We start from the raw sequence: 24,288 nt of genomic DNA on the forward strand, positions 1-24,288 counted from the left end.
CGTTTACGTAGTTGTATACTTTTCCAAACAATCGTAATGAGATAAATGTATACTTTTATTCCGTTATGACATAATGGGAAGTGTAGTACTAATTATTTCTTAAGGGTCTAACATCTTTGCTGATAAACGTAGAGGGATAAATAGAAATTTAAAGAATCCTTCGTGTGCGTATTGAAAAGTACTTCATCTTTTTCTTATTGAAAAGAACAACATGTCCGCTATCTTGTTTGGCGTCCGTACCAATTTTTTATTTACTACATGTCGTAGTGTAAATGAGAGATGATGCGATTAGATCTATAATTTTTGTGACAATGTACTGTGCCGCGATACACATTCTCCAATTTTATGTGTGAATAATGACGGAGCCGGAACTATGCCGGCTCTGTGCCGAGACCAAAGAAAACTGTATTGGAATTTATGATGCTGAAGGACGAAAGTTAGCTATAGAAGCTAAAATAGCTAAATGCTTGCAGATTCAGGTAAAAAAACAATTGGTTCTTTTTTTTTGTACAGATTTTCCTTAACATGCTTATAATCAAATAGATTTAATAATGATTCTGCGATTTCATTTTAGTTCCAGATAAATTAGTGATATTATTTTTATTATTGATTCAATTATAAATACATTTGTAATTGTTTGTTATGTTTAAATTGAAAATCTCTTTTTACAGGTATTAATAACTGATGGATTACCACTTACAGTTTGTATAGACTGTTGTATACTGTTGAATCAGTGCAATGAATTTTTTGAGAAAACTAATCAAGCACAAACATCTCTAAAGCAATTACTCATAGATCCTAAATCTGAACCACAATCATTACAAACGAGCATTAACTATATTGAAAAGACAGTTGCATTTCCAAAAGAAGAAGAAGTTGCAGAAGGAATTGTTGAGTGTCATTTGACAAATAACTACATTCATGAATCTAATATTTCATGTAACTACTTTGTTGAAGAAAACAAGAACAGTAATCATCAAAAATATGAAGCTAAGGAGGCCCAAGATATTGTGAAACAAAAAAAGTGTAAAATTCAAATGAAGAAAACACCATTAAAACAGACCAGAAAGAGATTAAAACGGAAAAGTCAGAATCAAAAGATGGAAGATTCAAATATGTATATAAATTCTGATTTAGAGAAAGAACATAATAATATAAATGTAAAAACTAATGTTAAAATTCCAGATAACTATATGACAGGTAAAAAAAAAATGTGTTAAATTTGACATTTCATGTATAACTAATGTTATTAGAAAGAATGTTCTTTTGGAAACTATAGTACATTGAATAGAAAATTATTATAATATGTAAACTAAAGCATATTTCCTTCAAGGATCACTTTGAATTAACTTTAGAATATGTAAAGTATCATGTATCTAGAATAGGTATCTCTATTTAGTTAAAAATAGAAGAAAATCATGAACAGGAAACTTGAATATTGGTCTAATTTTGTATAACATGATTTTTTCTGCAGATGCAATGATACAAAGCACACTTCCACTTTTTGTAATAGATATGTGCCTACTTTCTTTATGCAAATCAATTCTTTCGAAGGTTTTATATATAAAAGTACTAGAAATACAATTAACCCTTTGCGAACATGAAGCACTATAGGTGCCCAAACATTGCTAAGCTTACACCCAGGGGATCATTTGAAAGATATCATATGAAACTGAATTTTATATTACAAAATTAAAATTATTATTAATCAATGCTAATGTATACTTTTTTAAAGTTTTTCTTATGTACAATTAAATGTGTTATTATTATGACAGAATTTTCAGGTGTATATAATTTCTTTTTCGAGTGCACCAATAAAACCTCTCATCCGCAAAGGGTTAAAAATAAATGTTATTGTATTTTACATCTCCATTGTTGCATCTATAAATAAAATAGATTTGTGAGAATCTAGAGATACTCTGAAATTAGTACATACTTAATACCCGAAGAATAATGAAATTTACTATTCTGTAACTTTAAGTATATTTTCTGAGGTAAAAGCAATTAGACTTTCAAGGCTACACATCTGCAGATTGAGGTAACTAAAAACACGAAGGAGTGTGTACACTTGCACATGTGATACATATTCACATTGTATTACTTACAGTAAGTGTTCTAATACATTTTTAAATTATAATATCTGCACACACTACAAAGAACAATGCAGAATTGTTACTTTTCTTCATCTTTATAGAATTCAATGTGCAATAGAATGTGGTAAGGTAATAACTTATCCTTTTTTTTTAATCACTGTTTTCTGGATTTTTGTTCACAGATTGAAGAACACACTTCATGATATTTCTTTGTATGCAGTTCCTGTATCTAAAACGTACGTCCATACACCAACACTAATATTAAGATTACATTGGCCATATAATATTAACGCTTTGTAATATTATTCATTAGATTATTTTAGTTAAATCCGAATTTGAAAATTATTTTTGGTTATTTACACAAATTTAATTTCCTAACTCTATTCAAATTGTAAATGTAGTGTCGATCTATTTGTACTAAGATCTTGACAATGTATGATAAATGGTTGAGAAAGGTAAGATACTTGATCAATAGCATAAAATCAGCATTAAATCATACTAGAAAGAGAAGTGTGTGTCTTTGGTATGTGAAATATTGTTAAATCCAGTGAAAATATGTATTAAATATTTCGAAAATGTTGGAGAACACTTACTGTTGAAGACTGAATATTTCTTGTATACATAACAGAGAATTAAAAGAATATTATCTTTGAATATGATATGTAAATTGATTTGAAATATATATTATGTTAATTAATAGTAAAATTATTCAAAGTACAACATTTTCACTACAGGTACAGATTCAGATTTAGAAATGATAGAAGCACATACAACAGATACGTTAAAATTTGGACATAAAAGAGGAGAGACTTTAGATAGATATCCGTGGCTTTGCACGGATTGTAACGATAAATTATCAAGTTTAGAAGGATTAGAAGAGCATCACGAAACTGTTCACAATCAACAAGCAAAATATATGTGTGTACTATGTTGTAAAGTTTATGATAAATATTATGGTTTTCTCACGCATGTCAAACGACATAAGAATAAGGCAAAGTTCAGGTAAATATCATTTCCATTATTAATAATTTTAAATTATTGACTATTTTGTAATAGCATTTTAATAATACATTTTCATATATAATATATACGCGTGCATACACATGTACACGCCTGTATGTATGTATATGTGTATGTATCATATATACTTAGTTGCGAAGATTGTGGGAAATCATTTGTACATAAAAAAGTATTAGATTCTCACAAAGCAATTCATAGTGAAGAACGGCCTCATATATGTCAAACTTGTGGAAAAGCATTTAGACAACAAAGTGCTTTATATATACATAGTCGATGTCATTTACCGGATACGATGAAGAATAGATTTCCTTGTGACCAGTGTGACAAAAGGTAAAGCATTATATAAACAAAATGAAATATTTAAATAATAGAAAGAGTTGTTTCAGATTTTCAACAAAACCGAATTTAGTTACACATAAGCGCATCCATTCTGGTGTTAGAAATTTTACATGTGATCAATGTGGCAAAAGTTTTATTCAGAAAGGAAATCTAGAAGCTCATTTTTTAACTCACTCTGCAGATAAACCATACAACTGTACTCAATGTTCAAAAGCGTATGTCTATAAAAACTATAATATAATTTATATTTCAATATCTAGGTTACAATAATGAATGTGATTTGTAGCTTCAAAACGCCATTGCAATTAAAGAAACATGAAACAGTTCACACTGGAGCTAAGCCACATCAATGTGCTGTCTGTGGAAGAACTTTTAGAGAAAAAGGTACATTAAGAGAGCATCACAGAATACACACTGGAGCAATGCCATTTACATGCGAATTTTGTGGCAAATGTTTTCGCTTTAAAGGAATATTGACTGTAGGTTCATTAAATAGTTTTTATCGCGTTCTACAAGTAATAATATAGTTCTACTTATTAAGTTTAATTTTAGACACACAGAAGACAACACACGGGTGAACGTCCGTATAGTTGTTTAGAATGTCAGCATCATTTTACAAATTGGCCAAACTACAATAAACATATGAAACGTAGACATGGAATCAATACATCACATACCAAACATTTATCACAATCACAACAATCAGAATCGCAACAATTACATCAACCGCAGCAACAATCAGAACAGTCACAAACAGTTCAATCAAATACATCCGAAGATCCTCTTCCCGTGTCTCCGACGGAATCACCAACTGTTCAAGTAAGGAATTATTGTTTTATTTAATACTATATCTTATACAGGGTGTCCAGTTCTAATCGATAAAATCCAATATTTTTTAAATTTAGTGCTACTTAATATAGTTTTTTTTTCTTCATATATTACACTGTTCAGGGGGATGTGAATTTGTTGAAATAACTTTTTTAGGTGGAGATGCCAAGGTGATATGAAGGTCACCTTTATGTTTTTGTATGGATCCATAACTTTTTAAATACCTGTGTTTGTAGCTGATTTTTGAAACTCTTTGCAGGTGAAATATATCTATAAGCTAACCTTTCAGGTGGTATGTATTCTAAGCATCAAATTGAATTTTCCGCTCGCATCTAGAAATATTAGTCTGAACCATTTTGATAATCGCTATTAAAATTTATTTTATTATATTAAGATAAGAGATCTGTGCTCCCCTGTTTTTAATTGGACACCTTGTATAATTACGATTTTCAACTTGAATTTAATCACGATAATTCAATTATTTTGTATACATGATTTTTGTATCTTGTATTTTCCATATTTGGAATGTCTACAGGTAATACAAACTGTGTCGCATACATCTACAACTCAACCAATTGTTGTACAAACTATACCAACTACTGCAATTCAAAATTTTCAACCAGATGTGTCCAGTACGATACAAGATACTGTGTTTCGAGAAAGAAATGCAACATACTTTAATGCAATGCCAGCAACTTTGCAAAATTTTTTACCACCCAATTTACCATACAATTTTTATAATATTTCTAATGTGACATACAGGGAATAGTTTCCTTCAACATAGATAAGATAAAATTGTATTATATAAGTCAGTTTAAACAAATATATACAACCTTTAATTGCTTAAGTGACAAATATGCAAACATTTTAAATGTTGACGATTCTGTTACCATGGCAGAAAATTTGATACAAACAAAATGAAATCATAACTCAAGCTGTATAAATAATTTACTTTCAGCAATGAAAATTACGATGCATTTAAAAATAACATTACATAGCGAAAACAGTTTATTTGTAGATAAATGTACAAGATAATTCTCAAAATCATTCTTGTTTTTTTTTTTAATAGAATTACATTTTTTACCCTAACTATAATTCTAGTTATTGAAACGATATCACAACGGTAATAATAATTTGAAAAGGTAACATAACACATTCTTATAAAAAGGACGCTACAAAGATTTTAAACTGTAATATTTTCAACTTCGCTTTAATAAGGGCTACAATAAACTTCAGATAATATAAACTTAAAGTACAATAAAGAAGAAATACAAAGTACAGTTGAAAAATATTTTTTTTTTGTATATAGAAATATTTTAAAATACCAAATTGGAATTGCAAAAAAAGAAACTGCTCAAGTTGTTGGTAACTGAAAGCAATAAAAATAGCTATTGTATGATAATTTTGTAAATGAAAGTATTTAAAAGTATCTCCTTTATTTTACTTCAAAGTTAGATACCAACTCATTGAAAAAGATATGATACTCAACACTTAAATATTATAATATAATTAAATTAATACAACTATTTTATTTAATAACTAAATAAATTAAGATACATCTGTAATAGAATACATATTATTATGCTTTACTAGCTGCAAGTTCCTTAATTCGATTAAGTATTTCCTCAGATTCTAAATTTTGTAGGGAAATGCATTTCTCCACTCCACGTTCTGAAATATGTTAATTTCAAATCAATAAACATACAAATCTCAAAGGACATATTAAGTGTCATTATTAATCTTTCTAAAAATACGATGTAATATTCACAGCATTACAATTAATAGTTCCTCAGAAAATATTATATTATTCCATTTACCATATCGTGCGTATAGAAAAGGTTCAATTAAAGAACATTCTCTTATCAAAACTGGAAATTCTGGGTTACTTCTTTTAAGAGGTACATACTGTTGTTCGACAAAATTTCTGAAAAAAGTACGAATAGGTTAGGTCTCAATACTGAAGGTTATGGATGATTATTATATTTTATGATAATGCAAATATTTAACAAGTAATGTTACTATCACCTAGCACCCTGACTAGATTTTGACGTTTGACATAAAAGAATTCGTAATTCTTTTAGATGAGGTCCAAGCTTAACCGTAGCCATCTTTGAACGTTATTCACTGCAGATCACTGCATAAAATGTTACGGAGTTATGTAATGTAATCGATCTTGATATCTATTTGTTTTAATTTTTCATATTGTTTGAATAATCAAATTAAAGTTATTTAGATGTATTGACAATATAGAAATATAGAGTATTATTATTTATAAAGGACGTATGAAGTAGTACGAAGTAGTATGAAGTACCAACAACAATTCTTATCAATTCTTACGTTTTTAAAATCATTAGATAGATCAAGTACTGATATTAAATAGGCTTATGAAACGATTTTGTTTTGTTGAAGAGTGTAAATCTAATTTTATTTTTAAATTGCCCGCCGCTTGGAGAATGCGGAGGAGAAGTACTCCTATACTCTCTCAATTTGTTCTCTCTTTCTTCGTATCTTATTATCTCTACTTATAGAAGCTCTTATGACTTCTCTACTGTAATTTATATAATTCATTGATTATGATAAGCAAAGATATAATCTCTTTGGTCTATACTGGCCAAAATGCACGCTCTCTATAAAAAGCAGTGTAGAATGGTTTAGAATGCGTCTACTAAAAGAGATAGATTTGTTTTATTTATTTAAGGGCTTAGTTAACAATTTTAACTAAGCATTTTAAGCATTTGGTTGGCTATACCATACTTCTTTAAAATTGTTTAAAATTAAACCGTATGCATGTCAGAGCTGTGTACTGTCAAGATTGATCAAAACTTTTGATAAAAAGCTACTCTGACGCCGTCCAGCTGACGAAGAGTATATTTATTATCGAAAATATTTATAACAATGATTAAAATGGTGATAGTTTGCTGCGTAAAGGGGTGTACAAATGATTGAAATCCAAATTGGAATGTATCGTTTTTTTAGGTATTGCATTATTAACAATTCCAGTGTTCATGAGATATTAACTTCACATTTCGATCAAAGTAAAACGATTTATTTGAAACTTTAATGTTACTTTAATGTTAGATTTCCATTAAAAAATGATATTCTTTTAAATCAATGGAAGAATGCTATACCAACGTCGTGCAAAATTTCCCAGAATACTCGCATTTGTAACATTCATTTTGCAAATTCTTGTTTTCATTACACTGAGGGGAAACGGTTTTTGACAAAACACGTTGTGCCTACTATTTTCGACTGCAATATTCTACAAGATGTAAATGTAATGGAATCAAATATTTAATAATAACTTAATATAATAACATATCCAATATTTTTTTAATTATAAATCAAGTAATTGTAATAATTATTTTCACATTTACGAAAAATAAAGAATAATTGATTGAAAAATATCGATGGCCCTATCTATCAGGAATGGTGGGAACTATTTCCACTACAAACTTGGGCGTTTTGCCACCGATGACGCCACTGGCTCTAAACCACACTCCACCAATGGCGCCCTCACGACATCAAAAACCCCGTCAAGAGTTTCGCTTCTGTTACACTATTCTATGATGCTGTGATGCGACCAAGATAGTATCAAGATACGACGTATGTCATCATTCTGGTCAATTGTGGTTGATTCTGATGTAATTTGGGAAAGAAATAATTGCGTCTTAAAGTACTGCCTTTAATACTTCGTCCTTTATTTATTTAGTAATTCGCGTAAAAGTGTAGTTTTTTACTATTAAAAATGGACGAAAGTTTGTTAAAAGAAATCCATTATTTGACACGTAAGTTTACAATTATTAGTGATCCATTCAATGCTGAATATATGTAGTGACGACAAAAGCACATTGAAAGAAGTAAAGTTGTACAATTAACTTCCTAAGGAAAATACAATTTTAATTTATATACAGTATGCATCACTTTTGATCGATTTTCATGTTTATTTTATAGCACAAAGGATTTATTTCCAAAAAATTAATATTTTAATTATAACATTAATATTCAATGTGTATGCTTCAACAAATTCTAAACATCTCATTTGTTTAATCCCTTGTTGAACCATTTAGCTCAACACAATTCACTGGCCTCTATGTAAACAAAATTTTAGATCTAACAATAATGTTATATATTACAGATTTAATAGAACATCATAACAAAAAATCATCAGGAAAAGTATACTGTAAGGAAGAAAGTATACAAAACCAAAACTCAGGTCTTACAAGGTCCTACAAATGTACAAATTTACTCCAGAAATGTCAACTATTTTCAAAAACTTCTGATAGTATCTCAAATACTGAATTAACAAGTACTAATGTATACATCAATCCAAATTTTAAACATCAAAATTCTGCTATACATATCAATCCATCATTGCGCGTAAAACCTTTAGTACACGTTAATCCAAAAATGGTGAGAGGTGCTATTAATTCTAATGAAAATATAGGATGTAATTCTATAAACAAAGTAGCAAGTGTTAAACAAATTTCTTTGCAAGAGCGAAACTCTATGAAAAAGTCAGTGTATGTTAATCCAAAATTAATGAAAAAATTGTCTTCCTCGATACAATCTAAGCCAGTAGAACATGCTAGTCATCCAGTTTGTTCAAGATTGAAATTTGTTAAGGATACAAATACTTCAAAGACTATTGGTCAGAAGAGAACTAATAATTCTAATATTGTAATTTTATCGCAAAGAAAACTTGTACGGGTAAAACGAGTATCAAGAAGGTCATTAAGTACTTCTCAAATGGATCTACATAAAATTAAAAAGTCGCCAAATTCGTCATTAAAAAGTATCAAACCTTTTTCTCATAAAGTCATGAAAACAAAAATAGTAAATACTTTACAACAATCTGTTAGTAAGAATACCAATTTTGTGAAAATGCCAATTATAAAACCTACAGTAAACAAGTATAGAATAGACAGAACTATACCAAAATCAATAGGTATCAAAGAACATATAGATCTTGGTCAGAAAAAAATTATGTATGTATAACTGCAATAATATCTATTTTGGTAACTTTTAAAATATCGAATAAATAGAACTTGTAAATTAATAAAATTTGAATATACCTTATAGGAATAACAAATCGGAATTAATTACAATTGGAGGAATTGTTTACAAGTCTTCCAAGAATCAGCTAGTACGTAAGAGTTATGGAGTAAAAAGTAAGTCAATATTTGGAGTACTGTCTACACTTTTATTATAATATAAAATCAAATAAATGCATGATGTAAATGTTTATGTTTTTTATTACAGGAAAACGTGCAACAAATACAAAAGATGATAAATTTATCGTGACCACTAATGGGAAAAAATTATGTAGGATAAGATCTCTGAAACAAATATCTGGAAATTCTAATACTAAAACATTTAACACACTCAGTGGCACAAAATTATTATCTAACATATCGCAGAAAGTAAACTATAAAAATAATATTAGGTATACAAAATATTACAAATAATTTTTTAATTCATACTTTGGTATTAATATATTTTCGTGAATTACAGTAATAAAGTCAAACAAAGGAGTATACAGATATTACGGAATAAAATGCAAAAAAACAATCAACCTTGTTTGATATTTCAACGATTTGGATATTGCTCAAACCATGAAAGAGGGATTTGTGTAAAACGCCATGATAAAAAGCAAATTTCTCTTTGCAAAAAGTAAAATCATTTTTCGTGTCAATATAATGTTTATTTGTATTGTTTACTTGGTAACAAAATGTTTTCAGATTTCTTCAAGGAAATTGTTTACTGGATAAATGTCCATTATCTCATGATGTAGGTCCTGAAAAAATGCCAACTTGTAAATACTTTTTAGAAGGTTGTTGTACCCGAGATGACTGTCCATATCGTCACATTAAAGTTTCTTCCAGCACTCCAATTTGCAGAGAATTTTTGCAAGGATACTGTGCTAAAGGTCGTGAGGTAATCTCGATATTTTTTATTTCATTATTTATAACAATTTCATACGTTGTTTATATCAGTGATGTGTATAAAACACTATATCAAAAAAAGAATTGATTTTTTCGTTTCCAGTGTAAGCAACGTCATGAAAATCTGTGTCCAGAGTTTGCAAGGCTGGGAACGTGCAGTAAAGGTAAGCATTGTCCTTATCCTCATAAGCCACATTCCCCTTCTAATAAACAAAACCATTTCAAAAGAAAATACAATGTACCTAACGATCCAATAACACCTCCTACTATATCAAAGAATATTCCCACTTCTAGTAATGAAAACAGACTCAGATACTATGAACAAGCAGATAGCGGTACCGATAAATCTCTTGATGAAAAAAGAGAAAGAGTTATGAACAAAATTAAACTTATGAAAAGGGTAGAAGCTACAATTCATTCCGACGCATTAATCAAAATTTCTGATGATAACATAAATTTAAAATCAATCAATGATAATTGTGAATCTCAAAGCATTTCTGATTGTAAAATTGCAAAGCGTCCTCCAATTGGTTTTCTTCCTACTTATATACCCATTAATTAATACATACAGTACAATATCACTCATAAAAATTTGTTAATATTTTTCGAAATCGTCTGCGGGTTCATATATCTTATCTATTTTTATTAAAATATCAAATTTATAGTTTGATAAACAACAATTTTTGTTTTAATTAGTAGTAAAATTTACGTTTGTTAGCTAAACAGATTTAAGTTTGTATAATATTAAGTATAAATATATACAAAAAATGAGGACTATATTTTATAATGTGTATATAATTATGTAAATGGAAAAAATGTACACTTTGCAAAATGAAAGTATTTTACCTGCGTACAAGTTGTTATCATTTTATATGAACCCTTTTTACCTTTCCTCACTTTTTTATCGTTAAACAGATAATACCGTAAGTAATATAGTTCTTTCGCAACGGAAAATTAAACCACAGCTATGTATAATCTATGTTAGATTCTATGAACTACAAATATACATGTACGGGATTGGCATTGCCGTGAGTTGGTTACCGGAAGATAACAAACGTGCAATGTGTAAGTTTGTTATCTTTCGATAACACTTTATACGGGACAACCTATATAGCCTAGTATTATGGTTACTTCTTTAGCTTTGACAGTGAAAGTATGCTACATGCATTGAGCTCTATCCTAGGATAGAGCTCAATGGCTACATGTTACACAAGAAAAAGATGGAAAAAGGTTGAAGAAAGGAAGGGGAATCAGGCGCCTGGCAGTCCCCTTCATTGGGTAGCACTAACCTAAAATATAACTTGGTACATATGTAGACATATTATTTATTAAATGTATGTTATTATAATCTGCATATATTAATGTACAAAATATGTATTCAACCCTTTGTCATCTAGATTTTCTGATTTCAATTCATTCTTGTTGCTGAGTACAAAGAATTAAATAAAACATGCAAAATATTGATTACTTACATCAGAATTTATTGTTAAATGCAATGGTACATATAAATAAATAATATATTATTACATGGATTTATAACTTATTTTTAATTTCAAACGTTACTAAGTTATTAATAGAACAAAGGACAGAAATTAGTTGGTACGTGTATATAGCATTATATAATAAATAAATATACGATTTATTTATATACATTTCACAAAGAGCAAACACAAATAAATATTGAGATTGTATACTGTCACAATGCTTACATACTTTATCTTATAATATAAATAATAAAGGTTTTGTATTACTGTTTCAACTATATATAAGAATCCAATTAGAAGGATAATTATATGCTAACAGTATTGGACCATGTAATAATAAAGAAAGATTATTTTCATTGACAGCGTTTGACAATACAATCCACTGGTCAAGCCAGTTTTGCATACTCTCTACTGACATATTAGTCGGATTTATACCCCTAAATGAAAGTGCCTAAAACAGTATACAATTTACATATATGTCATAAGTATGATATATATGTAAACATATATTTAATTAGTTATAACGATTAAAGAATATATGAAAAATATAATAGATTATATTTTTTATATGCACACCCAATATATTGAATCATTTGACAATTTTGTAATTCCACCTTCTCTTTGTATGGCTTGGTCCATTTGTTGTATCAGCATACCCCTTGCCTTTAATTTTTGTTTTTTGAAAGGTGTCCAAGAAGATATGTCGTGTATAGCAAGTAATTCTTTCTAAAATGTAATCCAAAATTATTATGTCTCTATTATCTTTGATAAATGATGGTATTAGAAATTAATACAATTTATAATTCTTTCACAAATCAAGTGATTGAAGTAATGTTTAAAAGTACTTGGATACATAAAATTAATTTAAATTATATCCAACATACTACATGTCTCCTTCTAAGATTCTTCAATGAATATGGAGGACCAGAAAATAGTTCAGAACAGGCAATAATATCGTTTACACGAGGGTGTGTACCACTACCAAGACATGCAATGATGTCATTCCACTTTGTTTTCAATGTTTGGTTTTTAATTTTGACAAGTTCTGCCTGCATACATCTGAATAATGGTTTGTTGTGTTTTAATCGCCTTTTATGGTCTAACAACATAAAATCAATCTTTTGTTGTGGTGTCCAATAATGAGAAGTTAAAATATGTCTTGGAAAATAATATGCCAAAGGAAAGGTGACATAAGTTGTAAAAGGAATGGCAGATATTAATATGAAAGGGCATATCCTTATTAAATCTTTACGCATTGTATAGTTCAGCTGTAGTTCTTCCAATGTTAAGTTACGAATACCATCAATATTTTGTTTTTTTAGTATTGACAAATATCTTTTCATTTCTATGACAAAATCTTTGGTACCAATACTAAATACGCGATACATCTTTACAGTCCATGGAAAATTCCTTTCCAATACATGTGTAAAGTTTTGTACATAATCTATGTATCTATTGAACCAATACTTCTTGATATTGGATACTCTGCTTTTATTTTTCTTTCTTTCCACTTCTGTATGACATTGCTGTATACAAGTGTATGTGAAAGGCAATACATTTTGATTCTTATAAATGAACTTTTCACACAATAATTTATACATCTTCACTATTATGTTTGTGTTATACTAATTATGATTATACTTTATGTTATTGATTAATTATTCTTTGAATTAACATGTTACAAAATTGGGTGGAAAATGCTAAGAAATCATTACATGTTACTTTATAACAGTATTGTTTTATTTTTGTGAATACTCATTTCGTTAACGTTAACCTTAACAGTGTTCTTCGTTAGTGTTAAGATATGTTTTTATAACAGACTATATTAAAGTACACTGAAAAAGGTATTGCATGAACTTGCGAGGTTTCTAGATCACAACGAAATTCTTTTTTCGTGTAAGTACTTGCACATATATTACTAAATTTACGAATAAATATGAAAACATACAAAAGTGTAGTTTCTAGTTGTTTTCAAGATATTACTACATTCTCAGACTACACTGACCACCCGTAAACTCAACAATTATTTAGACGAATAAGATATTATGCTCATTGTAATTTTCAGTATAATACGTAAGTTGAAAAGGAGAAAATGTAAATTGTACTTTTAAATAAATTTTGAAAATTCTATAAAATACCCTTCGTATTCCTCTTTATTTCTAACAAACAGTCTTTACACTAGTTGATATTTTTTATAGAATTTTCACTTTATGTTATGTCGTAATTATATTAATGTTCATTTGAACACATCATACTAATGGTGATACTTGGATTGTGGTGTAACGCAAAATAATAAGATAATTCCAGATATCTAGCTGCCGATAGCCCTTTTGCTTACAGCAAAATTCAAATTTTGTGATATAAACACTAGATGGCAATATTATAGTTGTAGCCATAGTTACCGACGGTAAAAGTAGCTGTATTAGGATGTATATATCCACATTAGATATTAGCGGTAATCACATGATAGCTAATTTTAACTAATATATATATATTATACACAATATTTGTTTAATTTATTGTACAATGTATATATCACATTTATACATACAGTGTAATTTCAAAAGTATATAGAATATATGAAAAAACATCTTACAAATAGGATAAAGAATTTACAACAATCGTAAAATAGAGATAACAGATATAATCGTATTATAAACGAACCAAAGAAAATGATGTAAAATAAAATATCTAGTTAATGAACTGCTATTATTATAAACTATCTTAACATTATTTGACTTGAAAACTGAAACGAGATGAAGATCAATTTATGATTAATTAACAAAGTTGAAGGCACATGTATCGATATTTTTCAGAAATGCAATACAAATTATGGAAACTGTAATTTCAATCGAGACTTTATAGGAAAATATAACCTATTAATTGCATAATACTAACGATGTTATAACGAATAACAATTAATAAATATTTAATACATTTTATAGATAAATGAAATTGCATGTGAAAATATGACCGTCTTATCTTAGTTTTGTATATAAATTTATTAAAAATAGGACGAAAAATGTTATTTCTAACATCAGTTAATACAGCTAATAACGCAATGATCAGGCCTTGCAATCTTTATAATTCACACATGAAAACCATCGTATAGACAAAAAGCAGATTATTACGTCTAAAATGATTAGATTTATTTTAAACTAATAACGGACATGCAAAGGAAATCGTGAAAAATGTCCTTCCTTGTTGCTTAAGAATTTTTTAATTTTCAGGACTTAATATTCTTTTAAAATAGTCTTATAAATGTATATAGTATGTACTTGATATAAAAATATCTAAAAAGATTGTTAACCTTTTCGCGTATTTAATTAGGTTAACGTTCAAAAGTGTTGAGAATGGCACATATTTAATAAATTAATTCGTACTTTTAACATAAGTTACTGATATCAGCCTTTGAATCTGGGCTCAAAGAGCTCCAGTGTGTATTTATACACTTTTGTAATTTTAGTTTAGTATCAATGTTATGATAAGCATTACATATTTTGTCAATTTCATAATGTTCTTGCACTAACTTGTCTATCCATTGATCCAAATTAGAATTGACTTTATTTTCATCACCTGTAATATATGCAGTTCGTTCACGAAAGTTTATAGAACTTAGTAAATACGACCACTTTTTATTTATTTCTTCACTAATATCGTAACTATCACCAGACGCATTATTTACTCTTTTCGCTTTTTCTGCACTTATTTTTTTATTTTTCCAATATCCTAAAGAAGTGACCAAAAAATTCATTTTTGCTACTAATACGGAATCAGCAACCAAGAACAAATGCCAAGTACCCACAACCAAGTGTTCATTGAACTGTGGTTTAACATACCCTGTCTGGAAACAAACAATGCATTAATCATTAAAAAATATATTAAGGTTAAAAAATATCAAAAAAGATTGTATAATTACTAATGTCATTTCTTCAAGTTGTATGTTATTAACATCTGCTAATCGACCATATGGATCCACCCACAGTACTGACAAATTTTGTGGTGTTGTAATTCCGGTATCAAATTCATATGATAAAACTGGATATGAGTATGGTCCTATACTTCCCATTAAATTTCTAAAAGTTTTCTCCTTTTGATCGTAATCAGTATTTATAGATAAAGTTTGTATTTTTCCTAACCATTCTCTACTAGTAGAAAAGTTATGTCTTAAATAAACCAAGGCTTCTATTCGTTCCACACGTTCTTGTTGATCTAGTGGCTGTTGTACTATAGCTTCTGTAAGAATTAACGTTCCAATAAACTGATTTTCCCTGAAATAAGCTGTTGTCTCCAAAAGATGAACATTCTTGTAATTTATCTCCAGTTTACGAAAAATCAATCTCGCTAATGAATTTGAAACAGTCAGTTGCGCATCATTTGTCAAAGGACTCAAATCTGCTGCATGGTATAAACTTTGCCAGTATGCGTCGTAACCTTTTGCTATAATAGTTTTATTTATTTTTTCAGGGTATAACCATTCTTCTACCCTGTCTATAATTCTTTGATCGATGCTAGGTTCAAACTTTCGAGCAAAAAATAGGTTACGATCTATCGTATTGCGAATTCGACTAAAATCTTCGAGTTTAAAATCATTTGGACTGCAACCACACCAATCAACTACAGCTTTATACTGACATTTACAACCTAACTTCCTTTTCCAGTTAGTAACGTGTAAATTGTTATCTATATAAGTATTGCAAAATTTCGAATTTCGTAAAACTGTATGAAAAAAGGATTCAGCAGGCAGTAAGGTATACTTAAATACCCTTAAAAGATCAGTCACTAATGCATCTGGACTTGGGCCAGCAACATATTCTACGAATTCTCTGCTTAAAGCTACCCAGTCACTACCACCGTCTATCTGAATACCTATAAAAAATTATGGTTTATAATGAACATTGTAAGCAATTTTAAAAGCAAGTGAAATGAACAAATTTTACCATTTGGTAATTTGCGATCACCTATTCTCCACATACGAGTTTCGCATTCTACGAAAGTTTTATCTAATCCTTGTTTAGTGATAAAACGTTGAACTTCTCTTCCATGAGATTTTACAAAATTCATTCCTTTATTTAAACTTAGAAACTGAACTAATTGCATATTGCTTTTTATAGGAAAGTCAGATTCTGATAGATTGACAAGAAAATCCCAATGATGCTGATGCGCGAGCATTTGTTGTGCAGATTTCAAAAAAGTTGTTAAAAGACTTGCACCACCCCAAATACTGGCATGTCGTAAACCATTTCCTCTTGCTACTTTAATATTATTTGTTTTACAAGACTTTTCCACTTCTAACATCTCTCGATAGAGATAATCTTGTCTCTAAAAATATGCAATAACTTTAGCATAACAAAATACGTATTTATTAAACTTAGAAATACAAAAATTGAATTACCGCGTCAACATGAATATAAAATAAATGTGAAGGATGATAAAGAATACTGATAAGTCGTTTCACTTGTCGACTGGCTCTGCCATTTACTGTTAATAAATAAGCTATTTGAGCAGGTTTCTCATTTTCATCTTCTGTACTTGCATTTCGAGCTTCTTGTGCTTTGAATTCTATTATATAAAAAGTGAAAATCTGTATGAATTTGTATTTTTAAAAGTGATATGTATTTACATAGTATGTAGAAATCTACTAAATTGTTTATTTCCTTACTCTGTATCCCAGTCCAAAATACGTTAATAGTTAAATATCCACCACAAGAATATTTAGGATTACCAGCACACTTCATATTACAACTAGAATCTGGCAATCGCTTTAGCTGAGATGGTTTTTCCATTCCACAGAAACATTCAATACTGAAATTAATTTGTTAAAATAAAATATATAATAATTAAAATATATAAAAACTTGTGCTGATTATACTTACGAGTATTCAGTACCAGCATATGAATATCCTGATTGAAGACATAGAAAAGCACAGCGTTCTGGTGAATTGTTCCCTTTAAATACATGATAATAGCCAGAAAGAATTCTTAATGTTTTATCATCTTTAAAACATCCTAAACTGATAGGTTTGTCTACAAATCCTGCAGAATTAGGGCATAGAGACTGTATTCTTTCTGGATATAATAATCCTTGTTGGTTAAGGCATGTCACATTAACAATGCGTTGTTTGCATGCTTGACTTTGTGCACGTGTTACAGCACTCACTGCTTCTCTGCCATTAAATTCACAAGATGGTACAAAGTTTAATGATTTACGATCTAATTTTATTCTAGTAGTTTGATTTCGCTGAGATTGTAAAATCTTATTCGTATTAGTTTGTTTATCAGGAGGAAGCTTCAATTGACGTAAACCTTTTGGTAATCCTTCATCCTCTTCAGGTTTAGAAGAATCATCCTGTATAAAAATGATGAACATTACTGGTAATTACACTAATAATTAAACCTATTAAATACATAGGTAAAACTCACATCTCCTGAAGACAATCGACTAGACTTTCGACTCCGAATTTCCAAGCCAAAAAACATATGAGCTAAATAAATTTGTACACATAGTACAGTGATACCAAATACAAAAAGTATTCGATACTTTCGTAAACAACTAGATGATCGATTTATCGGATTATTCTTTGTTATAACCATCTTTATCGTTTTACTTTATACGAACTGTGTTCCTCGAATTTTGCTTAATTTCATAATTGCCATAACCAAAAATAAAGTGTAATCTTCCATAAGAGAGGAGAAACATATTTTGCTCATACGTTCGATATTATATGCAATATTATATTCACTGTGTTATGTTGTATGTGTACATTTTTATATATACAAAAATGTACATAGAATTTGAGTAACGAGTTAACGAAACGTGTAATGTGGAAAATCAACAAACTACTTTAATGTAAATATTCATTGACGTTGACAACACGTGTTCAAACACAATCTTTTAAACTAAGTAAGGATTCATGGATATAAAAGTTTACAAAAAATTATTCGAAGAAATGTTGTTTCAATCGATAATGTTTATTACTATAAATCAATTTAACAAATATATAAACATAAGGACCTATATATAGTCTATTGCGATACTAAGTCGCGCGCTGCACAATTTAGTTTACATAGATGATTGCGTAATATTTTGGTTTCTGGTCAATTGTCAATCCTAAGAACAGAACCGTTGCTCATGGAGTACTAAACTATTCTATTTGAGAATATGCTAAAGATTTTTAAAGAAAATACATCGAGCTCGAGAGGGAACATGAATTTTTTAATACAATATTTCTGAAATAAAGCTTGAATACATAACAAAAATTCGAATGTTCTGATTTTCAGTCTTTTTTTTCCCGTGCCCATTGCCATAAATTTATATTTCTTTTCTTTTCTTATGTATAAGGTACAGCAGAAGAAAAAGCTAGAGATTATAATAAGTTTAATATAGGCAATTTTTTGATTTTTAAGATTTGGCGAGCGTTTCGTTAAAATTTCCTTTTAGTTTGTATATTATAATAAACATACTGCTATGAAATTCAATATAACGCAAGAACTTCTTGATCGTCCAATTTTGCCTGTACAGAATAAAATGAATAATGGTTAAATTCTTTATTTGTATATTATAGAAATTTAATATCTGATGCATTCATGTTTCCGAGAATTATTTTAGATTTTATAGATATACGTGAGAAAATAAGTGGGGATGAGAGAAAGAGAAAGTGAGATAGTTGGAGAGAGAAAGACAGTAAAATGCCGGAAAGCGGGGGAAGGAGGAGAAACAAAATGTCTGTGGATCGCAATATGTTTACTAGCAAACGTTTACGCACGAGAGATGCTTGACATCGCTCGAGAAATGATTAATGAAATGATAGAAAAACTGTGGCGTGATGGCCGTATCTTTTAATCGATATCTTATTTTACCGGAAATTGAAAAAAGTGAGTTCAAAGTATCTCAAGAAAACAAACATAAATATACGGATGAGAGTACCACAAGAAATTCGCTTAATGAACAAAAAACCTCCGTGACACCGGCAACAGTTCCTTTATGTGTCTTGGGTGATGTTCAATTGCGTTTCCTGTGTCCAGATGACTTGGAGGAAGTACGGGCACTTTGTCAAGATTGGTTCCCTATTGGTATGATGTTTTCCATAAATTTTAACTTAAATCTTACAAATTATACTATACAAACAATAAGTTAAATTTTTAGTATATTAATCCTTTCTGATTCTATCTTTCTAACGTAAAATTTCACTAGTTTCTTTTCTATTAGTCTATCTCGATACTTCAAATAATTTAATAATATTAATATTGGAGCATCGAATTTTAACAAATGATTATATTAGATTTGTAAGCATATTAAAAATGAGTCATTGGAAAAACCATTTAGTAGATCGTATAGAAATGGTAAATGTTTGTAAAATGAACATTACATTTATTTGCTATTAAATTTTTACATATTGAATGAGTATGCTGAGATCTATAACTTACAGTTATTTCATAAATTAATTAATTATAAAACAGTTAATGTTTCAAATACTTCAAGAAAATGATAATAGTGTATCTAATTTTAAATGTATGTTCCTATAACAGTTCAAATAACAGTTAAGATCATAGTTAAGATAGTGAGTCAGTGTTCAAATAATAGTTAAGATTATAGTTAAGATAGTGAATCTTGTTAAAAACACAATGTCACTGACAACCAGAGATATTAATTGATATACTTTGATAGCTGTGGAAGCATTTTATCTTGGCTTAGTTTATTAAAATAATACTAATATAAAAGGCTGGACCACAAAGGATTAACAAGTTACTTTTATGAATAATGAAAATGCATTTAGAATTAATTTAGATTTTGTTGTACATGTTGTCACCTTTATAAATTACTTACTATAAATGTATTAATTTATTTTGTCATAGATTACCCTTATTCATGGTATGAAGATATAACAAGTTCCTCAAGGTTTTATGCACTTGCAGCTGTATATGGTGGAGTAATAATTGGACTTATTGTCGCAGAGATAAAGCCTTATGCCAAACTGAACACTGAAGATCGTGATATTTTGTGTTCAAGTTTAGGAAAAGATTGTTTAGTAGGTTATATTCTTATCTTAGGGGTTCGTCGTGCATATAGAAGAAATGGAATTGCTTCGTTACTGTTGGAACAATTATTAGCACATGTTACTGCTCCAGAACGGTCTTCCGTAAAAGCAGTCTTCCTACACGTATTGTCTAGCAATTCACCTGCCATTTTGTTTTACCAGAGATGTCATTTTCGATTACATAGTTTTTTACCATACTATTATTCAATTCGTGGAAAATGTAAAGATGGTTTTACTTATGTTCTTTATGTCAATGGGGGACATGCACCATGGGGTATCTGGGATTGGTTGCGCCATATAGCAAGTGCAATGGCTAGTCTTGGACCATGCAGAGTTCCACGGTGGATTTGGAAGCGGCTTCTTTGGGCTACTACTATTCTTTCATATCACAGATGATACATTTTGACAAATACCAATGTTAAACCAAATACTTGTTTTTTTTAATTTTTATTTGCATGTATCTGCTAATTGGATCTTATACCTATTCAAGCAATAAAATTAATAGCTTCATAATTGTTTTCAAAGTTTAATGAGTTAAGTAGTTGTAAAAAATAATTTATCATTTGATTGACAATACTTGAACCAACAAGTATTGATTTATAATTAGTTGGTAATAATATAAGTGAATAGTTCATTATATTTTTTCCTCGAAAATGATAAATCTGAAGCTTTGTGATTCTTTCACCATGGATCATATTACTAAATATAAATGGTTTACATAACAATTAAGATATACAATATAAATGTTAGAAATAAACCGTTTAATTGCCAGGGCATTTGATCAGTTCAAAATAATTGTAAATGAAAATTCTTTTGTGTATGAAGTATTATGGTCTTTGTGTGTGTATGATAAAAGGATAAATATTTTGTTGAATCCATATGAAAATCCACAAGAAATAAAGCGTATTGCAAAGTAAAATGAAACACCAGTGATAGACTAAAACTTTTTGAAAAAATTTAGTTTTGAGAATGCCCTTCATTATTCTGGTTTTTTTCTTGAAATGTTTAACCTGTAACCCTGATTGAAGGTGAAGAATGGAATTTTGAAACCTGTAACCATTGCTGTAACTTCTTGCTTCCTTTTTTTTTTTGAGCCCTTGAATAGCTTTCTCTGCTACTTTGACTGCCATCTTCGATTCCTTTAAGAAGGAATCTCCAAATGTGTCTAGATAACAAGTTGATCACTCTCTAAACCATGCAGTGTTTCATCTTTTTTGTTATGTTCTTCCTAGGGTTTCTTTACTCACTTTGTTTGTGATATGGTTACTATTTCTCTGTTTCCTGAATTCAGTGGAGAACATTTTTCTCCTGGTCTCACCATTTGTATTCTTACCTCATTTGGATTCTGAATGTCTGTAAACAATTATTGATTTTATTTCAGAAATTGTATGATTGTTAACAGACAATAGAATCAATCTTGAAAGCTTTATCATTGTTTTTCCCCTGATTATTGCATTACTCCAATATCTGTATTTTATTACTTCTACATATATCACTCGATAGAAAGTTCCCCTTGACATTAGGGGTTCATGGTGCTGGAACCACGTCATCCACTACATAGTTTAATATTATCTAAGTTTTATGAATACATCATCACTGTCTTTGACTAGGAAGACTTACTAGTCATAGAGGTATTTGACATGCAAGTACTGAAGTCGATGAGTCCCACTCAGTTTATTCCATTACATGTGCAAGAAAATAGCCATGCTTCAAACACTTTGATGTAGCAATCGTTCTTAATCTTCATTTTTTTTAAATTAATAGGACTTTCTATTAATTAAACTCTTATGTCATTACGTGTAACAGTATCATTATATCTGTGTTTGATCACGTTTAACAATTACTATATCTTATCTTCAGAAAAGTTTGTAAAGTGTTATAGACGATATTATTCTTTAATATGGAGGCAAGGTTGCTATTACTGGTATTCTCTCGTACCCTGGCTATGAACAGTAACGCGAGTAAATTAGAATTTATTACTTAATGTCCTACAATTTAAGTTCAATCTGTTGAAGGATGAGAATAATATATTTTCTCCTATATGTATGTGAAGCTGGGTGGGATTTAATCTCAGCTGTTGTTGAAATAATTCGCTGTTGTGTTATTGGTTTTATTTAATCAGAACACTGCAGTTTGGAAGTGCTATCGTTACATAGTTTATAGTGCCCATAATAGAGAAACTTTAAGTTTTCCTTTTTGCTATAACATATTTAATACCAGTGTTTGTTTTAAATTATTAATTTCAAATTTTTCAGATTAATATAAAATGAAAAATGACTAAGACATAAGTGATTATTTATAATATTTTCTAATTTAAAAATAGCCTTTATTTGTCTTCTCTGTTTCACCATTTATGATCAAATTATACCTTATTTTGATATTACGAATAGCTGCAAAGTATTTAAGAAGAAAAACTTACGTACATTAAACAACCTTTAAATATCTTTGATAATACTGCGTTTTTATGATTATATTTTATAGTAGATAATAAATGTTAAACATCGTGCAAAACTGGATAGTATATGTCACAAGTTTTATATATTATTACTTTATAACATAATTATGTATAAACAAGTTTATTACAAGTAATTTGAAATGTGCAGTGTGTGCGTATTCTTTTATACTGTACAAATTCTATAGTGTATAAATGTAAAAGGTGTTATTTTTGAGTAAGGAACTGAAGGAGATATACATGGAAAAGTTAGACCAAAGCTTTATAAGCTAAAAGGAAACTTAGTTTGAATGAAAGTTACACAGATGTAACAGTATTTTCCATGGTGATAGAACAAATTGAAGTACACTTGCTTCTTGATTAAGGCTGTGCATGTTTCTTTTAATTGAATATAATCTATCATGTTTGTGTTCCGTCTTCATTAATTGTTCAAAACGAATAGCATTATTTATATTTGTATATTCATATAGAGAAAGCTTTTGTATTTATGATATATAGGTATATGAATGTGAGTCATGAATGTGTGTTCATATTCTTTATATATAATGTATATATATATATGAAATGTATCAGAGTAGTTGTACATATTAATGTATTGACTTTGTTTGTAATAAATTGACATGTTATAATCTTCATGTACTATTCGTTCTTGTTACTATAATATAAGATAAGAATGTATGTAAATTTCATTTATAATATTTTATGACGTCCTAATTAAAGTAGCTATTAGTTTTACATAAGTTAATTATTCAAAACTGCGAGAAATATTGTTGGTTTTTTTCTGATGGTTTAAATTTTTTTCGTTCAAACCGCCATCTAGCGGTGAATAGACCGAACTAATTTTCGGAGTTTGGTCAGCCCCTTTATCAGGAAAACGCCCAAGTTTATAGTAAAATAGTTCCGACTGTTGCCGCTAGATGACGCCATCAATAAAAGGATCGATAATTATTAAAAAAAACTGTGCATAAAAAGAATAAATTTGACATATTAAGTAGCGTTGTAGATCAAACAATCGTAATAATTAAGCATTTATCAAACATAAAGAATAATTAATTAAAAGATATCCGTGGCACCACCCAACGGGGACAGTGT

General features: G+C 29.0%; 6 protein-coding genes across 8 annotated transcripts; 3 read left to right on the forward strand and 3 right to left on the reverse strand.

The window, feature by feature from the left end:
• Nucleotides 1-11: 11 nt before the first annotated feature.
• Nucleotides 12-5,327, forward strand: LOC128888548 (putative zinc finger protein 735). Of its 3 annotated transcripts, none has more exons than XM_054145508.1 (10): nucleotides 22-479; nucleotides 672-1,200; nucleotides 2,828-3,095; nucleotides 3,246-3,443; nucleotides 3,500-3,667; nucleotides 3,739-3,931; nucleotides 4,005-4,271; nucleotides 4,437-4,461; nucleotides 4,540-4,572; nucleotides 4,816-4,940. In XM_054145508.1, the coding sequence occupies exons 1-8, from the start codon at nucleotides 357-359 to the stop codon at nucleotides 4,452-4,454; spliced, it is 1,764 nt and encodes a 587-aa protein (XP_054001483.1). In that variant the 5' UTR covers nucleotides 22-356; the 3' UTR covers nucleotides 4,455-4,461; nucleotides 4,540-4,572; nucleotides 4,816-4,940. The 3 variants fall into 3 exon arrangements, with proteins under 3 accessions (XP_054001482.1, XP_054001483.1, XP_054001485.1); XM_054145510.1 differs by having other exon boundaries at nucleotides 4,437-4,450; XM_054145507.1 differs by lacking the exons at nucleotides 4,437-4,461; nucleotides 4,540-4,572 and having other exon boundaries at nucleotides 12-164; nucleotides 268-479; nucleotides 4,816-5,327.
• A 434-nt stretch (nucleotides 5,328-5,761) lies between these two features.
• LOC128888663 (NADH dehydrogenase [ubiquinone] 1 alpha subcomplex subunit 2) lies at nucleotides 5,762-6,492 on the reverse strand. The gene is made up of 3 exons (XM_054145733.1): nucleotides 6,306-6,492; nucleotides 6,098-6,204; nucleotides 5,762-5,951 (listed from the first exon to the last, which is right to left on the reverse strand). The coding sequence occupies exons 1-3, from the start codon at nucleotides 6,386-6,388 to the stop codon at nucleotides 5,860-5,862; spliced, it is 282 nt and encodes a 93-aa protein (XP_054001708.1). The 5' UTR covers nucleotides 6,389-6,492; the 3' UTR covers nucleotides 5,762-5,859.
• Nucleotides 6,493-7,835: 1,343 nt separating this feature from the next.
• On the forward strand, nucleotides 7,836-11,049 carry LOC128888549 (zinc finger CCCH domain-containing protein 3). Its single transcript, XM_054145511.1, has 7 exons — nucleotides 7,836-8,065; nucleotides 8,416-9,265; nucleotides 9,360-9,448; nucleotides 9,540-9,723; nucleotides 9,792-9,950; nucleotides 10,019-10,214; nucleotides 10,326-11,049. Exons 1-7 carry the CDS (start codon nucleotides 8,026-8,028, stop codon nucleotides 10,782-10,784), a joined length of 1,977 nt encoding a protein of 658 aa, XP_054001486.1. The 5' UTR covers nucleotides 7,836-8,025; the 3' UTR covers nucleotides 10,785-11,049.
• A 190-nt stretch (nucleotides 11,050-11,239) lies between these two features.
• LOC128888605 (LETM1 domain-containing protein 1) lies at nucleotides 11,240-13,982 on the reverse strand. Its single transcript, XM_054145630.1, has 3 exons — nucleotides 12,591-13,982; nucleotides 12,283-12,432; nucleotides 11,240-12,157 (listed from the first exon to the last, which is right to left on the reverse strand). The coding sequence occupies exons 1-3, from the start codon at nucleotides 13,305-13,307 to the stop codon at nucleotides 11,978-11,980; spliced, it is 1,047 nt and encodes a 348-aa protein (XP_054001605.1). The 5' UTR covers nucleotides 13,308-13,982; the 3' UTR covers nucleotides 11,240-11,977.
• A 264-nt stretch (nucleotides 13,983-14,246) lies between these two features.
• On the reverse strand, nucleotides 14,247-18,900 carry LOC128888538 (xylosyltransferase oxt). The gene is made up of 7 exons (XM_054145493.1): nucleotides 18,130-18,900; nucleotides 17,583-18,055; nucleotides 17,369-17,511; nucleotides 17,102-17,268; nucleotides 16,647-17,028; nucleotides 15,626-16,575; nucleotides 14,247-15,550 (listed from the first exon to the last, which is right to left on the reverse strand). Exons 1-7 carry the CDS (start codon nucleotides 18,298-18,300, stop codon nucleotides 15,092-15,094), a joined length of 2,745 nt encoding a protein of 914 aa, XP_054001468.1. The 5' UTR covers nucleotides 18,301-18,900; the 3' UTR covers nucleotides 14,247-15,091.
• A 488-nt stretch (nucleotides 18,901-19,388) lies between these two features.
• On the forward strand, nucleotides 19,389-23,831 carry LOC128888618 (N-alpha-acetyltransferase 60). Its single transcript, XM_054145667.1, has 2 exons — nucleotides 19,389-19,779; nucleotides 20,563-23,831. The coding sequence occupies exons 1-2, from the start codon at nucleotides 19,533-19,535 to the stop codon at nucleotides 21,138-21,140; spliced, it is 825 nt and encodes a 274-aa protein (XP_054001642.1). The 5' UTR covers nucleotides 19,389-19,532; the 3' UTR covers nucleotides 21,141-23,831.
• The last annotated feature ends 457 nt before the right edge of the window (nucleotides 23,832-24,288 follow it).

The sequence above is a fragment of the Hylaeus anthracinus genome, unplaced genomic scaffold (genome assembly GCF_026225885.1).
Source record: "Hylaeus anthracinus isolate JK02 unplaced genomic scaffold, UHH_iyHylAnth1.0_haploid 11994, whole genome shotgun sequence".
In the NCBI taxonomy this organism is placed as follows: domain Eukaryota; kingdom Metazoa; phylum Arthropoda; class Insecta; order Hymenoptera; family Colletidae; genus Hylaeus; species Hylaeus anthracinus.

Excerpts from the sequence above, each read along its gene's own strand:
- LOC128888548 (XM_054145507.1), top strand. The coding sequence starts at position 357 with ATGACGGAGCCGGAACTATGCCGGCTCTGTGCCGAGACCAAAGAAAAC. Across the intron at positions 3,932-4,004 it reads GCTTTAAAGGAATATTGACT|ACACACAGAAGACAACACAC; the intron begins GTAGGTTCATTA and ends GTTTAATTTTAG. Across the intron at positions 4,272-4,815 it reads CGGAATCACCAACTGTTCAA|GTAATACAAACTGTGTCGCA; the intron begins GTAAGGAATTAT and ends GAATGTCTACAG.
- LOC128888663 (XM_054145733.1), bottom strand. The coding sequence starts at position 6,388 with ATGGCTACGGTTAAGCTTGGACCTCATCTAAAAGAATTACGAATTCTT. Across the intron at positions 6,205-6,305 it reads AAATCTAGTCAGGGTGCTAG|AAATTTTGTCGAACAACAGT; the intron begins GTGATAGTAACA and ends TACTTTTTTCAG. Across the intron at positions 5,952-6,097 it reads TTTTCTATACGCACGATATG|AACGTGGAGTGGAGAAATGC; the intron begins GTAAATGGAATA and ends AACATATTTCAG.
- LOC128888549 (XM_054145511.1), top strand. The coding sequence starts at position 8,026 with ATGGACGAAAGTTTGTTAAAAGAAATCCATTATTTGACAC. Across the intron at positions 9,449-9,539 it reads TAAGAGTTATGGAGTAAAAA|GAAAACGTGCAACAAATACA; the intron begins GTAAGTCAATAT and ends TTTTTATTACAG. Across the intron at positions 9,724-9,791 it reads AACTATAAAAATAATATTAG|TAATAAAGTCAAACAAAGGA; the intron begins GTATACAAAATA and ends CGTGAATTACAG.
- LOC128888605 (XM_054145630.1), bottom strand. The coding sequence starts at position 13,307 with ATGTATAAATTATTGTGTGAAAAGTTCATTTATAAGAATCAAAATGTA. Across the intron at positions 12,433-12,590 it reads ATCTTAGAAGGAGACATGTA|AAAGAATTACTTGCTATACA; the intron begins GTATGTTGGATA and ends ATTACATTTTAG. Across the intron at positions 12,158-12,282 it reads CAAATGATTCAATATATTGG|GCACTTTCATTTAGGGGTAT; the intron begins GTGTGCATATAA and ends ATACTGTTTTAG.
- LOC128888538 (XM_054145493.1), bottom strand. The coding sequence starts at position 18,300 with ATGGTTATAACAAAGAATAATCCGATAAATCGATCATCTAGTTGTTTA. Across the intron at positions 17,512-17,582 it reads TATGCTGGTACTGAATACTC|TATTGAATGTTTCTGTGGAA; the intron begins GTAAGTATAATC and ends AATTAATTTCAG. Across the intron at positions 15,551-15,625 it reads AACTTGAAGAAATGACATTA|ACAGGGTATGTTAAACCACA; the intron begins GTAATTATACAA and ends GTTTGTTTCCAG.
- LOC128888618 (XM_054145667.1), top strand. The coding sequence starts at position 19,533 with ATGGCCGTATCTTTTAATCGATATCTTATTTTACCGGAAATTGAAAAA. Across the intron at positions 19,780-20,562 it reads TCAAGATTGGTTCCCTATTG|ATTACCCTTATTCATGGTAT; the intron begins GTATGATGTTTT and ends ATTTTGTCATAG.